General features: G+C 34.1%; 1 protein-coding gene across 1 annotated transcript in view; it reads left to right on the plus strand.

Annotated features, from left to right (window-relative positions):
* The window catches only part of LOC145280278 (NACHT and WD repeat domain-containing protein 2-like), a 115,198-nt gene that overhangs the window by 55,477 nt on the left and 44,284 nt on the right, over positions 1-15,437 (plus strand). Inside the window, exons 13-15 of the mRNA XM_080132051.1 lie at positions 4,092-4,422; positions 6,240-6,392; positions 13,908-14,057. Coding sequence (XP_079988177.1) covers positions 4,092-4,422; positions 6,240-6,392; positions 13,908-14,057 — 634 coding nt within the window. The remainder of the gene's footprint in view (positions 1-4,091; positions 4,423-6,239; positions 6,393-13,907; positions 14,058-15,437) is intronic.

Below are 15,437 nucleotides of genomic sequence, written 5' to 3' on the forward strand. Positions count from 1 at the left end.
AATCGTCCCATTACTAATATATATATATATATATATATATATATATGCATACACACACACACACATATATATATATATATAAAATTATCCACTGATACGTGTTTCGTCATCTACGACTCATCAGAATGGCTGAATCTAGCGAGATTTGAAATCGGGACTCTGCGATAATAAGCCTAAACCCTTTATCCGCGCGTCCATCCCGCTCGACTGTCTGGATGTATCGCGATTTATTTAGATGTTATTTGTTTTTCTTTTGCGATACGTTTTGAATGAATTCAATTATTTGCGTAAGTGCATTTTTACCTAAATGCGAGTTGGGAATAATTTTCCCTTTAACCAATTGGTACCCCCACATCGCTAGATTCAGCTACTCTGGTGAGTCGTAAATGACGAAGCACGTGTCAGTGGATAATTATATAAAAAAAACAAAAACAATATGTATGCCGCTCCCCATGTGGGGGTACCAAGTTGGTTAAAGGGAAAAGTATTTCCAACTCACATTTAGGTAAAAATGCACTTTCGTAAATAATTGAATTCATTCAAAACATATCGTAAAAGAAGAACAAATAACATATATATATATATATATCATCGTATAACGATTAGATCACTGTCTGACTGAGGTAAATGAACATTTAAAATTAAAATGTTTAAATTCAACGTTATTTCATGCGGTTAATGGTAGCCAAATTGATACGGTCTTCGCTAATCGAGCCACAGATGTCTCGTATTGCGGGATTCGAATCATTCGACTAGTGTTAATCGTGACACCCTGCACTGAAGATTCCCAAAAGGATGAAACACTAGTGTCTGTAGGTATTTAATTATTATAGTAAAACAAATAATTATGACAGCCCCTTTAAGAAATTCGTTTCTTATCGTTGAGCACTTTCAGTTGAATTAAAGTCGGTCAATTTAGCTCTTATGCATAGATCATCATATAATGATTAGATCACTGTCTGACTGACGTAAATGAACATTTAAATATTAAAATGTTTAAATTCAACGTTATTTCACACGGTTAATGGTAGCCGAATTGATACGGTCTTCGTTAATCGAGCCACAGATGGTTCGTGTTGCGGGATTTGAATCGTTCAATTAGTATTAATCGTGACACCCTGCACTGAAGATTCCCGAAAGGATGAAACACTAGTGTCTGTAGGTATTTAATTATTATAGTAAAAATAAATAATTATATATATATATGTGTGTGTGTGTGTGTGTGTGTGTGTGTGTGTGTGTGTGTGTGTGTCCATCCTCAAAAATTGCATCAGCTTTTCGCAGGCAAATCTTGGGAATACCAGATACAAAGGCTTTTGTTAAAAAAGAAAGTAATTCAAGATTTGTTGTTGTTGTTGTTGTTGTTGTTGTTGTTGTTGTTTTTCATCTGTTTCTTTGCGACAGAGTCTACGTGTTGGGTTTGTTTAAAGGTAACGACACCGTTACACAAAAGATGTACAACGTTACAATGCATGCTGTTCACACACACACACACACACACACACACACACACACACACACACATATATATATATATATATATATATATATATATATATATATATATATATACAGTGATGATCATATTTATTGGCACGGTAAAATAAAAGTTAAATTTTGTCTAATAAATTATAAAAAAGGGATTAAATTAAAGAAAATAACAAAGTATATTATGTATTTTTAACTGGCCTTTCCGATGCAGCAATCGGATTTTAGAAAAAATAAATAACAAAGGAACAACAAACATAATTGCAAAAAACCTTTGTTCAAAATTATTGGCACGATTTATTTAATAATCAATTGTATAGCCTTTGGCCTTGATTACCTTCCTCAGTCGCTTTTCATAGTTTACAACCAAGTTGTTGCACTCTTCAGTAGTAATTTTAGCCCACTCTTCCTGACAATAATCCTCCAATTGAATAAGATTCTTAGGCTTCCTTTGCATTACCCTCAATTTTAATGTTCTCCATAAATTTTCAATTGGATTAAGGTCTGGGCTTAATTAATATGATTGTCCTCAAGCCATTTCTTAGTCAGTTTAGCCGAATGCTTTGGGTCATTATCTTGCATGAACCACCAACGACGACCAAGTGAGAGCTCTTTAGCAGAGTCTTTCAGGTTTTCATCCAATATTTTAACATAATCTTCCTTTTTCATGCTACCTGTGACCTTAACAAGTCGCCCTGGTCCAGAGACAGCAAAGGATCCCCAAAACATCAAACTGCCTCCACCGTGCTTCACTGTGGGTATGGTGTTCTTAGGCAGGAAAGCTTCGCCAGATTTTCTGTAAATATAAGACACTTTATTATGGCCAAATAACTCTATTTTCGTTTCGTCAGTCCATAGAACACGTTTCCAGAATGCAACATCTTTATCAATATGACGTTTTGCAAAGGCTAGCCTTGCTTTCAGGTGCATAGGCTTCAATAAGGGAGTCTTTCTCGGACGACATGCTTTTAAACCAGCTCTCTTCAAAACTCTACCAACTGTATGTCGAGATACATTCACTCCAGAGGTGCTCTGTTCATCAACAATCTCCCCAACAGAGATCCTTGGGTTTTGTTTTACTTGTCGAACAATTTTCCGTTCATCTCTTGGGGAAAGAATCCTTTTTCTCCCTCTACCCTCTAAACTCATAACGTGGCCTTGCGATTTGAACTTGTTTATTATGGCTCTAACAGTGGATTTTGGAAGGTTTAGCTTCTTTGAAATCTTATCATAGCCCTCCCCATTGGTATGGCATGCTACAACAAGCTTCCTGACGTCTTCGCTGTGTTCCTTAGTTTTAACCATGGCGATTGAAAATTATAATTTAGTCACTTATAATAGTTTAAATAAATCGCTATCTAAAAATTATCTGAAAAAAATTATTCACTGAATTAGCGTTAAACAAGCATAATATGGCTATAAAAAAGTTCAGAAAGCACGTAAACCGGAAATTGATTGATATTATACTGATACTAAAAGAAAAACAAAGCCGTGCCAATAATTTTGAACAAAGGTTTTTTGCAATTATGTTTGTTGTTCCTTTGTTATTTATTTTTTCTAAACTCCGATTGTTGCATCGGAAAGGCCAGTTAAAAATACATAATATACTTTGTTATTTTCTTTAATTTAATCCCTTTTTTAGAATTTATTAGACAAAATTTAACTTTTATTTTACCGTGCCAATAAATATGATCATCACTGTATATATATATATTTCTCGCACTCTTTATCTGTGCCTAAACCTAAACGTAGATTCCGTGAACAAAGCTTCTTTCTTAGAACTGCACGCCTGTGGAACTCTGTTCCGTTTTCCTGCTTTCCAACTGACTACAATATGGTTGTCTTCAAGTCCACAATACGAGAAGGCAAAAATTCTCACTTTCACTCTCTCTTTCTCATGCTCTCTTTCTGGCTCTATATCACTCTGTATCTATTTATCTATCTCTTCATCTCTCCTTCTCTCTCTCTCTCTCTCTCTCTCTTATATATATATATATATATATATCTTATATATATATATATATATATATATATATATATAATGGATACACCGATCAATTTGGACCTATGAAGTTCGCCACAACTATTAAGTTCTTTGGAAAGCCACACAGATTATTTGTTTACAGTGGTGAAGGCTTTGTGCAGAACGATCCACACTTTTTGGTACAACTGCTAATCTCAGTAAGTGCAATATCTGCCACAAGCAAGAACAGAGAGTAGACCTCAAGTTTTACATCAGGGTTTCCTTCTCCTATAGCTGGAAACGTCTTTTCAATTATCAAATCATTTCTCTCTGATATGTTCGTAAGTGTAGTGGTTGAGTAGTAAGTCTTATCAATAATCATTAAATCGAACAGAGATTTATCAATCTAAATATGACAACAGTACGCCATACAAGGTTTGATAGTAGATTTGTAGAGATAGAGAATAGCCTCAGGTGTGAAAAGGTGTTTGGAGCGATATAGATAACTGATTTTACGAGAAGCAGAAAAAGCCCCAATGTATTTAAATGTATTTCTGGTGTAATTAATTGTTTCTACTTAATTGGCTTTTAATTAAATGTTATTTTATTTCTTTTAATTTTCCATCGTTCTTTGTTTTAGTCTTGGATCAAAGACAGCTCCCAATTCTGGGAGGTTCCTCCTCTCTCAATGGAAGACGTTGGCGAGATCCTTGATCAATGGCTCCAAGCGATTGGTCAAACATTAACCAAAGAACAGAGAGACACTGTGATTCAAGCATTCAACCAGTGCCCTCTACCCCTTTTTCTGAAGCTGTCCTTTGACGTTGCTCGCGGCTGGCATTCCTACCCATCTCACAGTGTTACCGCGTTAGAGAAAACTGTGAGAGACAGCATCAAAAGTTTGTTTAATCGGATTGAAGTGAAACATGGAAAGATCTTTGTGTCCCACGCTCTGGGTTATCTAACACTTGGTAAGTTTGATTGATCTATGATTACAAGCATTAAATCAATTTTGGTGCTATTGTTCGTCCTGGTCGATAGTCACGTTTTCCATTGGAGCAGCAGTTGACCACTGTATTAAACCCACATTGTCTTTAGATCTTCAAAAGCTTGTGGTCTGCTGCTTGGATGAACGTATAATAGCCGGTCTCTGCAGAGAGTTAATGACTACTATTAATTCTCTGCAGAGAATTAATTATCTTGACTTCAAAAGAAAGACAATATGATCTGAAAATTGTAGGTTTAATAAAAAAACAGACAATACATCTTGTATAAAAATATAATTTATTTCCTCACTGTTTCAAAAACACTCCAATTTTAGCGACTCTCGTTTATTTTTGTGATGACAACGAAAGAAAAAGAAAGAAATGATCAACTAAAAAAAGAAAGAGTAAAAAAACAAAGTCACCCGCAGTATTTTAAACACCGGCCTCACACACCCAGCTGTTGACAACTAGTAGCCACCATCACGAGCTGTCAGATGCACCTGATTTGGCACCGAGTGGGTTATTGACAACAAATCTGTTGACAAAGGTATGGCGTGGTCCCTGGCTTTGGTAGAGAATATGTTTGAGGATGATGGTAGCGTCTTTGAATAATGCCACGAACCACACAAGCATTTAATATGAATTGCGATATAAATATTATGTTTTAGCAAAGAAATAAAATAACGATGGTGGGGTGCATACACAGAGAAATGAAAATAAATGAAACATTGAAAAAATAGAAGGGTCACCAATTAGCAAGTGCTACCTAAAACATAAACATAATTTTGTAAATGAAAAATGGAGAAAACGGAAATTTATAACACAACATTTTTAATACAAGAGATAAGAATATAAATGTTATTTTCAGTCATTTATAAAACACATTTTTTGTAAAAAAAACGTTAGATTAATAGTCACAAGTCAAAATGTTCATAGTGTGAATATATGCGTATGTAAGCAATATACGTGCGTAAACAATATACATATGCAAGTATTTAGCAGCGTGGCATTGTATATATGTGTGTGTTGGTTTACCTTGTTCTTGTTAATGTGCGTATAACCTTGAGTACCAATTCGTTTCTGTTCTCTTAACTGTTGCTAGTGTGTAAGAATGTGTGTGCCCAACGGAGAAAGCTTGTGTATGAGTCATTGAGTCTTTTCCGCTTCCTCCTATCAAGTGCCATACAGACCTTCTGAAGTCCAGTTCAAGGTGTAGCGGCTTGAGAATTCTGAGAGAAACTGATTTTGTTGGCCAGATTTTATAGGAGTTTTAAATTCGCACTGGCTTACCATTTTTACATACGCTTGCTACTTTTGAGTCTTGAAACGATTTTTGTTGGTTGTAAAATATTTCATGCTTTTCTGTGAAACTTATTTGCTTTTGGAAGTGACGAAAAAAGCAAATCCAAACGAAATGTAGCAATTTGAGCCATTTGTGTTTTGTAGCAATTTTTGAGTTAGCCACAACAAAGGTGGAGGAGAATTTAATTCATAAAATGATGCTTTGGTTGGGAAAACATTGTTATCTTTCATTAGCAACAAGTTCGATCCAAGACCGTGCGAAAGGGGCGAAATTTCATTGCGGCATGTCATAAATTAGATTATGGTCTATATAGTGATAGGTCGTTACTGGGGAATTCCAAATATCGAGCTATATTGATGAGACCACTCGAGCGTTCCATATTTCAATGCTAATAAAATCGTAAATAAAAACATAATAAGGGTGTAAGTCACGTAGAGGTGAGAAACACACAAACACACGATTTTATTAACATTAGGATGTTCCTCTTTAATTATTGCAGCTGAAAACGGTCTTTCCGAATTGGAGTTGGAAGATATTTTATCGTGTGACGAGGACGTGTTAAACGATGTCTATATGTATTGGACACCACCAATACGAAGACTACCTCCACTTCTGCTTGTTCGAATTAAAAATGACCTTGAAGAATATCTTGGTAAGTTGTTTTTGTTCGCAATTAATAATTGTGTCGTAATGCGTTCTGGAGCAATAGAATGATCTAACAATTTTCCCAGCAACATATTTGATGTAAGTCTTTGCTTTAAGGTCTACTGTGAAAATCAGTCTGGTAGTTTATCAAAGTAGAGGGCGTCAGTGATGTCTTTGTCGAGAGTTTTAGGTCTTTCAACGTCATATTCTTTTTCTGCCCCTCCCTCTTATAGAGTGGCAAACCGAATCTAGAGACAGCTACAACTGCCGTAAAGATTCATGGACTCGTCCTAAAAAAATGTTTAGATCAGTCAAGTAAAATATTGTTACATAAAGAAATAAAATAATCTAGTATTACGTAAGAAAATATGACTAAAGTCAAATAAAAAGGTATAGAATTTTATGTAAAGATTTGGTTTGGCTGTTTTGTTTTACGGCATATCAACATCAACGCTTATTGAGTTATTTAATGCAAAATCCAGTAATTTGCTTATCTATAAATTATTTGGATAATTCTGACTACTTTTCTCATCTTGAGTGTTATTTGCACAACGTTTCAGACGACGTAAGTCTTTATTTAATCCACGGAAGTAGTATGCTCTAATGCCGTCAGCCATGACACAGTAGAAGTTTTAAATAATTCGCAATTGTATTACTAGTATAACCTGCACTCAGGATTGAATCGTCAAGTTCTAGAAGAGTGTCATTTACAACTCAATTGTACCTAGTGCTTTATCCGTTACGCTACAAATCCTTGCAGATAATTCTAGTATGAATTTTGGCAGCCTTGAACCTATTCTCGTTTTCAGATGTACAATCTTACTACTTATCTTATTACTATATATATACTAGCAGAATACCCGGCGTCGCCCAGGACTGAATGACATTGTTGGAAAGCAGTATATTATATTATAGTAAATGGCATATAAGATCTTCGAAGGTTTCCAGATTTTCATGTTAACTCGACAGTCTTAGAGTTAAGGAATGTACTAAATAATAGTATATGATAAGTAGGGCTATGACAACAGCATATTCTTTTCTTTGTTTCCATTCTCCATTGGTATCTTATATGTTTTTATGTAGAGTGATGTGATCCTAGGTTGATTAATTGTGTCTGTGTCGGATATATACTTGAGAGTAAAAATAATGAAAAGAATATGCTGTTGTCCTAGCCCTACTGATAAAATAAGTAGTCAACAATGTATATTAGTCTACATCACACGGCAGTGTCTTTCAGAAAGTAAATAATAACAACAATTATTTGGTTCTAATATTTTATATAGTTTGATTTTTCTTTAGTTCCTCTACAGAGTATAAAGCGTCAAGAGTCTTCTTCCAGTCTTTATGAGGAAGAGAAAAAGTCCTTCGAAAAACGTATGTCTCGTCTTGTAGATCGAACCACAAAAGTCTGACTTGTCTTGGCTTTCTGCCACATGCTTTTTTTTCTACATCACTACTGGAGAACAACGTCCGTTGTTTTCTAACACTTCGCATTTTATTTTATATTCATCCTTATAAATGCCCAGAACTTCCCAATTCCTTCCTTCTTTTTTGTTTTGTTCGCCATTTTGTTTTCGTGTTCTTAAATTGTTTGCGTTTTTTGTTTTCTATTTCAGCTTATACACTTCAAAAAAGTAACAAGCAAAAAATAACAAGCCAGTTCGTTTCCATGGTAACTGGAAAAACAGGAAGATTGTGCATGAGATTGTGAAGACAGTTTCGTTTGCATTGTTTCTTTAATTTGTGTTTTTAACATATGAACAATCTCATATTACTTCACATTTTTGGAACCCTCGTGTCAATCAGAAACCACTTACGTTTGTTCACAGTTCATCTGTCTGTTACTCTCCTATTCCTTTACTCTTTGGATCTTCTGATTTTCTTAGAATAGGCTGATTAATTTTTTAATTTTCTGGTTTTCTTAAAATTAATTTATTAGTTTTTTTAATTTTCTGGTTTTCTCAAAATTAGTTCCTTATTTTTTTTTTTTTTTCTGATTTTCCCAAAATTTCTTTATTAGTTTTTTTTTTTTTTTTTTTTTACTTTTCCAATTTTCTCAAAATTGGTCCATTAGTCTTTTAATCTTTGGATTTCCTTAGAATTAGTTCATTAGTCTTACATTATGCTTCATGTCTGAAGCAATTTCCATAAAAAAGAAACTCATTGGTTTCGAAATGATATCATCAATGTTAAATGCTTTGTTTTGTTATTTTGTTTTTATGACATAAAACCTTTTGGACTTATTCAATGTAGAATCCAATAATTTCAAAAAAAAATATTTTCATGCTTCAAGTATTTCAAATATTTATTCATAATGTTTGGTTTGGTTGTTTTGTTTTACAGCAAATAAATACTTTTCTGATTATTTAATGCAGAATTCAGTAATTTTCGAACATGTTTTTATGCTTCAAATCCTTTATATCTTCAAATATTTATTCATTATGTTTGGTTTGATTGTTTTGTAGTAGAAATTATTGTTTTTGACTTTGCATGACATGATTGAGTTTTGTTAGGGGAAAAGAAGAAAAGCAAAACAATAACATCAATGTTTGGAACGTTTTAGGTCAAGAAGCCAGTATCTTTAGACAACCTGATCTGGTATCACCTTTTATCAAGGTTATACAAGAAAAGTAAAAATTAACTGCTTTGGCCACATTGTCAGAAGAGGTGCTGAATGCAATGTTTCCCAAGAATACAAGGGAGAATTTTTAGAGAAGGGCCTTGTTGTGGTAAGCTTCCAAAGTGCTGGACTTACCAGATCTGTAGCGATGTACAGTTTAATTTGCTAAATATTAGTAATATGGAAATACAGAAAGTGTGCAAAGATCCTATGGGCATTATGCAATAAAGTCAAGTACAAAAACTGAAGGTTTAAGTCACATGATCTTTCTACTTACCTAATGGCTGAAGTGGCAAAGACTTGACCATTCGATCCAACACATAAGACCACAATTGAGGCCACTACAACAACGCAGTCTGAAAATACACCAAAGCGAAGAAAAACATAAGTAAAATATGCAAATATTGTGCAGTGGGCTAAAATTCCATGTACAGTTTCTAAGAATTTCCCATTTATAAAACAATAGCGTGAGGCTGCTTCCTAGCTGACTTCACCACCACCGTTTTCAAGTCCAATGTTAACAAATATTCGGCGAGCTATCCTCTTAAATAATCAAATTCCACCCTCGTTTCCAACTATCTCATTGTATCGATCATCATTCAATTAACCTTTGCAGTGAATTGTCGCAGATTCTTGAAAATTCATTATGTTATTGGTATAATCTTATGAGATGATTGACTAATTTTTATGATTTCAGGTTCAAATAAACAGCTACAGCAGGAATTGGAATACACCCTACAAAAACCTAATTGTCACAGCTGGTGAATTTCAAAAGTGCAGTCTGGACGTGAGGACACTTTAGAATAACGATATGCAATAAAATTCTGTTTTAAATTTGGAAAAAATGCCGCAGAAACGTATGGAATGCTTCAGACTGCTTTTGGACCATTTGGCATGAATCAAGCATCAGTTTTTGAGTAGCATAAGGGATTCAAGGAAGGCAGGGAGTCTGTGAGGGATGATGAATGGTGTGAGAAGAGTAAGGAAGTTAGGACACGAGAGTTGATTGGCCAAATAAAGAATTTCATGGATAAGTAGTATCGTGTGTCTATAGAGACAATAAGTGTGCAGTTTGATGTCAGTGTGGGAACTGTACTCACAATTATTCATGAGGAACTGAAGATGCAGAAGATTTGCATGAAGTTTGTCCCAAGAGTGTTCAGAGAAAACCAGAAAGAAAGATGTCATGACAGCAGTGAGATGGTCGAGCTGATCAATTCAGATCCTGCAGTTCTTGATGCTCTGGAGGCCTGCGATGAAAGCTGGATCTACTGTTATGACCCAGAGACCAAGAGACAGAATTCCCGGTGGAAGCATACTGGTTCTGTCTGACCTTCTTGTGCCTGGCAGAGCAAATCCTCCCAGAAACTTATGATGATTTCTTATTTTGACAGCACAGGCTTGATTCATATGCATTGGTTTCCCACTGGAGAGACAGTCAACAAGATGGGCATCAAGACAGTTTCTCACCCTCCCTATCGTTCAGACCTTGCTCCCTATGAGTTTTGGTTATTCCCTAAGCTCATGGAAACCCCTAGAGGCTGTCGTTATGCGACAATTGAAGAGGCTAAGATGGAGATCATTGACATGCTCACATAACAGGACATCCATGAGCCTTTCCAGAATTCATTGGAATGGTACAGGTGCATTGCAGCCGGAGGAGATTACTTCGAAGGGGACTAAAGTTTCATGTGTGTACTTATCAATAAAAGTCCCATATGAAAAAAGTCTGAAAATTTATATATATATATATATATTAGTATGGGCTGAGAAAATTCTTTGCCATAATGAATAATAAAAGATGATTTTTCGATGAATTCATAACGAATTTTGCATTCAAAGAAGCTAACATAATAAAAGACAAGTATATATATATATATATATATATATATATATATATATATATATATATATATATATATATATATATATATATATATATAAAATAAAAATTACAATAAGTTTACCAAGGTAATCAAAATGGTAAACTTAAAATATATTATAAATATTAAAGAGTTAATATTTACAAGTAAAGTAATCTCAACCAGATGTAAAAGCTCAATAAAACCGAAAAGGATACAGAGCTTATAATATGAACAAATGATTAATAAAACATGTTAAAAGACATCTTGAAAAAGAGTTAAAAACATATTTAATTTTAAAAAAAGAAAGCACAAGATAAGTGGATAGTCCTTAATCCGCGGAGTTTCGAAGAAATACTCTCCTTCTCATCAGAGGGCAGGAATTAGCAAAATGCAGGATCGGATTTTGCATATAAAAGTATTTAATGAAACTACAAGTAAGTCACAGATCTTACTTGGTTAAAAAAAATGGTGAGGTAAGGGGAATAGGAGGTAAAAGAAAATGATGGACTATCCACTTATCTTGTGCTTTATTTTTTTAAAATTAAATATGTTTTTAACTCTTTTTCAAGACGTCTTTTAACATGTTTTATTAATCATTTGTTCATATATATATATATATATATATATATATATATATATATATATATATATATATATATATATATATATATATATAAGTAGTTACCTTGAAACATGCGTGTACATAGATTACTGTTTTAAAAATAATAAAAATAAATAAAATCTTATATACGTCCAAATAAATTATGGGCGACTTTCTAAGTAAATAAATATGAGCTTCGGGGCGAGGCCACTATTTCACCGTATTTAAAAAAAAGAAAAAAAAAAAACAACGCCATCAAATCTAAAAATTTATAAGCGATAAAAGTAAACAGTAAAGTCATCTAGGAGTTCGTGGCGAAACGGTTAACGCGCTGGACTGTGGTAAACACGGTCTGGAGTTCGATTCCTAGAAACAGTCAAGCTACGCTGGTGAGAAATAGTTACCTTGGAACACGCGTGTATGTAGATCACTGTTTTAAAAATAGTTTATATTATAATATTTTTTAATCAATATTAACAATTATTTTCACATGTACAGATACTAGTATTCCATTCTTATGCATTTATCAGTGTAGGAAATGATAACTACTGCCAGTCAAGATATAATGACCCAATCACAAAGTCCAGCTTTGACTCCATAGGCTGATACTCTACATTCAGGCCATCAGAAATAAACATGAAAATTGATGGAAATTATGTACCTATAAATGTCTAATTAGTAGGCATAAACAGTAAACACTCAGAGAGTACCCAATGATAGGAAGTTAGAATATTGCATTTATACTTAGGCTAACTTCTTTTTCTTAATTCCCTATTGCGATCTCAACCTTAATTCCTTAAAGGAGCTTTATAGCGATAATGTGTTTCAAATAAATATTTACAATCATTTTTATGCCTACAAATACTGGTGTTTCATGCTAACGAAATCATTAGAGTATGAAATAATACTACTGCCATCGGGAGATTAGAAATCAGTTACAAAGTTATCTTTATATATACATATACATATATATATACTAGCAAAAGTACCCGTCATTGACTGGGTTCAAAAACAGCCTACAGAAAATGGATTCTGGTTTATGAAAGTATGATAGGTTATGAAAAGGAAGGGTTGTAAAGAGATAGCTTCGAATTTGGGGGTATCAAAACTAAAGCAAAATATGATCAAAGTAAAAATAAAATAGATAAACCTCATTATTTATTATACCATATCTGTTCACACTGAAACACTTATCACAGTATTCTGTGAATCTATATTAAAAAACCTTGTTAAACTTTGTGATATATTTCCATTCTATGGAGGTCAGGTGCGAACGAACACCCCATAATTTTATCATACCATACTGAACAAACTGAAACATAATTATCAAAGTATACTTACGCAGATAGATATGAAAAGTCTTTATTAAAGTGTGTGCCTATTTCCATTCTATGGAGGCCAGGTGCAAACGCAGACCCCACAATTTTATTATACCATCCCTATTTAAGTTAAAACATACTTATCAAAGTATTCTTATCTACATCTATATCAAAAACACTTGTAAACGTTTTTTTTTAATTTTTTAATTTTTTTTATTTCAATACTTTGTGGACCAGGCGCGAACGCAGACCCCACAATTTTAATGAACCACCGCTCTGCCAGATCAAACAAACCCATTCCTGTGTCTCGATACATCTATCATTATATGTAATCAGTTTTTTAAGATAGTCAACCATATAGGAGCCTATTCGTGACCACACACACACACACACACACACACACACACACACACACACACACACACACATTCAGCTTTATATTATAGATAGATAGATAGATAGATAGATAGATTATTTCTTTAATCCACAAAAATGTTATAAGGAGATATAATATTGTTTATGTATCAATTTTCAATATTCACTTCAATAGTACTCAACATGTGAGCTGAACTAGGTGGAAACTTATGAAAATATATGGCAGTTAAGCCACCCAGAATCTTCCATGTTTCATTCACAGAGAGATTTGTTACGCTCTCTCTCTCTCTCTCTCTCTCTCTCTCTCTCTCTCTCTCTCTCTCTCTGTATATATATATATATATATATATATATATATATATATATATATATATATATATAATGGTGACCTTACCTATTATTTTTAATTAATGGTTCCCATATTGTATTAAATTTTATACTAGGTTTGCTTAGTAGATTATCATCCCTCAGCAAATGCAACCATTTAGACCTTAACTATGTTACATCTAAGTTGACTGCAATTGATTCATTTAAAAATATCAAAAATGTATTGTGATTCAATCAATCAATCAACTTCTTTGTATATCATGTTTTACTAACCTTGAGGTCATACCCTGTTCACAAATCTCTCTAATTCTTTATGTATTCTGTTCTATCATAAATAATGGATTTGATTCGCATTTAAGAATCTACATGCAAAATGATGAACCCTTGATTTTGTTATTGCTCTTTTATTTTCTAGTGAATCGTGGTTCTGATGGAGTGCAAGTAATTGATTGGTACCATCGCCAATTCATCGAAGTAGCCACGGAGATCTACTGTTCAGATGCAGCCACCAACGAATTACTTTATGTCGGACTTGTGGACTACTTCAGTGGCAAATGGGCTAACGGTGAATTTGTTTATTAGCTAATTACGATTCTTTTACATGTTGGCATGTGTTGGACGGCTTTTATAAAACTGACTTCCAAACTTATTTCTGATCAGGTTTCCTTGGAATTGATTCCTTAATCAAAACAAAATTTGATACTTATGGAGAATACAGACCATGTTGAAATAATAATTTAATTTTGAAAACAATTCGATGAGGAGAGGTGGGGGGGACGTTTGGTAATTATTCTGTATTTTTACCCAACAATTTTAATGAACAAAAATACCGTAAAATTGAATTTAACTTGATAATCTCATCTAAAACGTAGCATGATTCATATTCTGCATAAGTACTCAAAATTTTTAAAGGCTTGATGCTCCTTCTGACGCTAACCCAATGCGGCGATGAGGACCAGTGTTCTTAACCAGATACTATTTCTCAATGATTGCCCACCAAGACTAAAAAGTGCTCCACCTTTCTTATTTATATAAACATTATCAACTGCTGAAGAGTGCTTTATTCGTTTTTATAAGTAGATTTGCATTATCGCTAATGGCAGCTGATGATTTTACGTTTTACTGCTTTTGGTTTAAATTCAGTTTACATAATTTAAAACATAAACATAAGTTGAGTATAAAACCAAAAGAAGTTATCTCCCTTACTTTGTCAGTATTAATCAACATAAACTAAAAAAATTGTGTCCAAGATGGGCATATTTGTTGATGACACAACGCTCTGTTATAGACATGCGGAAAAAAACTAATGTATACATATCAAATGTAACGAAGCCGGGCGACACCGGATAACCTTGCTTCCTAGGTTGAGGGTGAGTGGGGTGGAGCTGGGCGAGAGGTCTCAGTCCCATCTCGTGAGAAACCAACGAATTGTGATCGGTTGACAAGTAAATTATTGGAGTTCAAAAGGGCCAGACAAAAGATAAGCCAGATGTCGGGTTGGCGAGGAAAACGCAGGGAGGTCTGGGAAGGGTCGACGAGTAAAGTCGGCGATCCGAGTGTAATGATAACATGATTCACTTAAATCAGCAAGTTGGAGGTGATAATAGAGAAAGACCGAACCCGAAAACAATTGAATTAGTCATTCTAATTTTAAGGGAACAAATTGGTTAATTGCCTAGAGAGATAACTGATTCTCGGAATTGAATTGAGAGGGGGTCGGTTGGGAAGGAGAGAGAGAGAGAGAGAGAGAGAGAGAGAGAGAGAGAAAGAATTATGATTACCCGTCGAATAGAGAGATTGGGTCGACTACAGAAGGAAGGGGAGGATGACGTTTAATAAAACCACTGCGGAGATAGACGGGAGAAGAGAATCGGACAGTCTGTCGAAGAGAGGAGTTGGGAAGCCACGCATGCTGCCAGCCTCTTCTAATTGAGACGAAGAGAAC

This window comes from Euprymna scolopes, chromosome 7 (assembly GCF_053919585.1).
Source record: "Euprymna scolopes isolate OS-2025 chromosome 7, ASM5391958v1, whole genome shotgun sequence".
Taxonomy (NCBI): Eukaryota; Metazoa; Mollusca; class Cephalopoda; order Sepiida; family Sepiolidae; genus Euprymna; species Euprymna scolopes.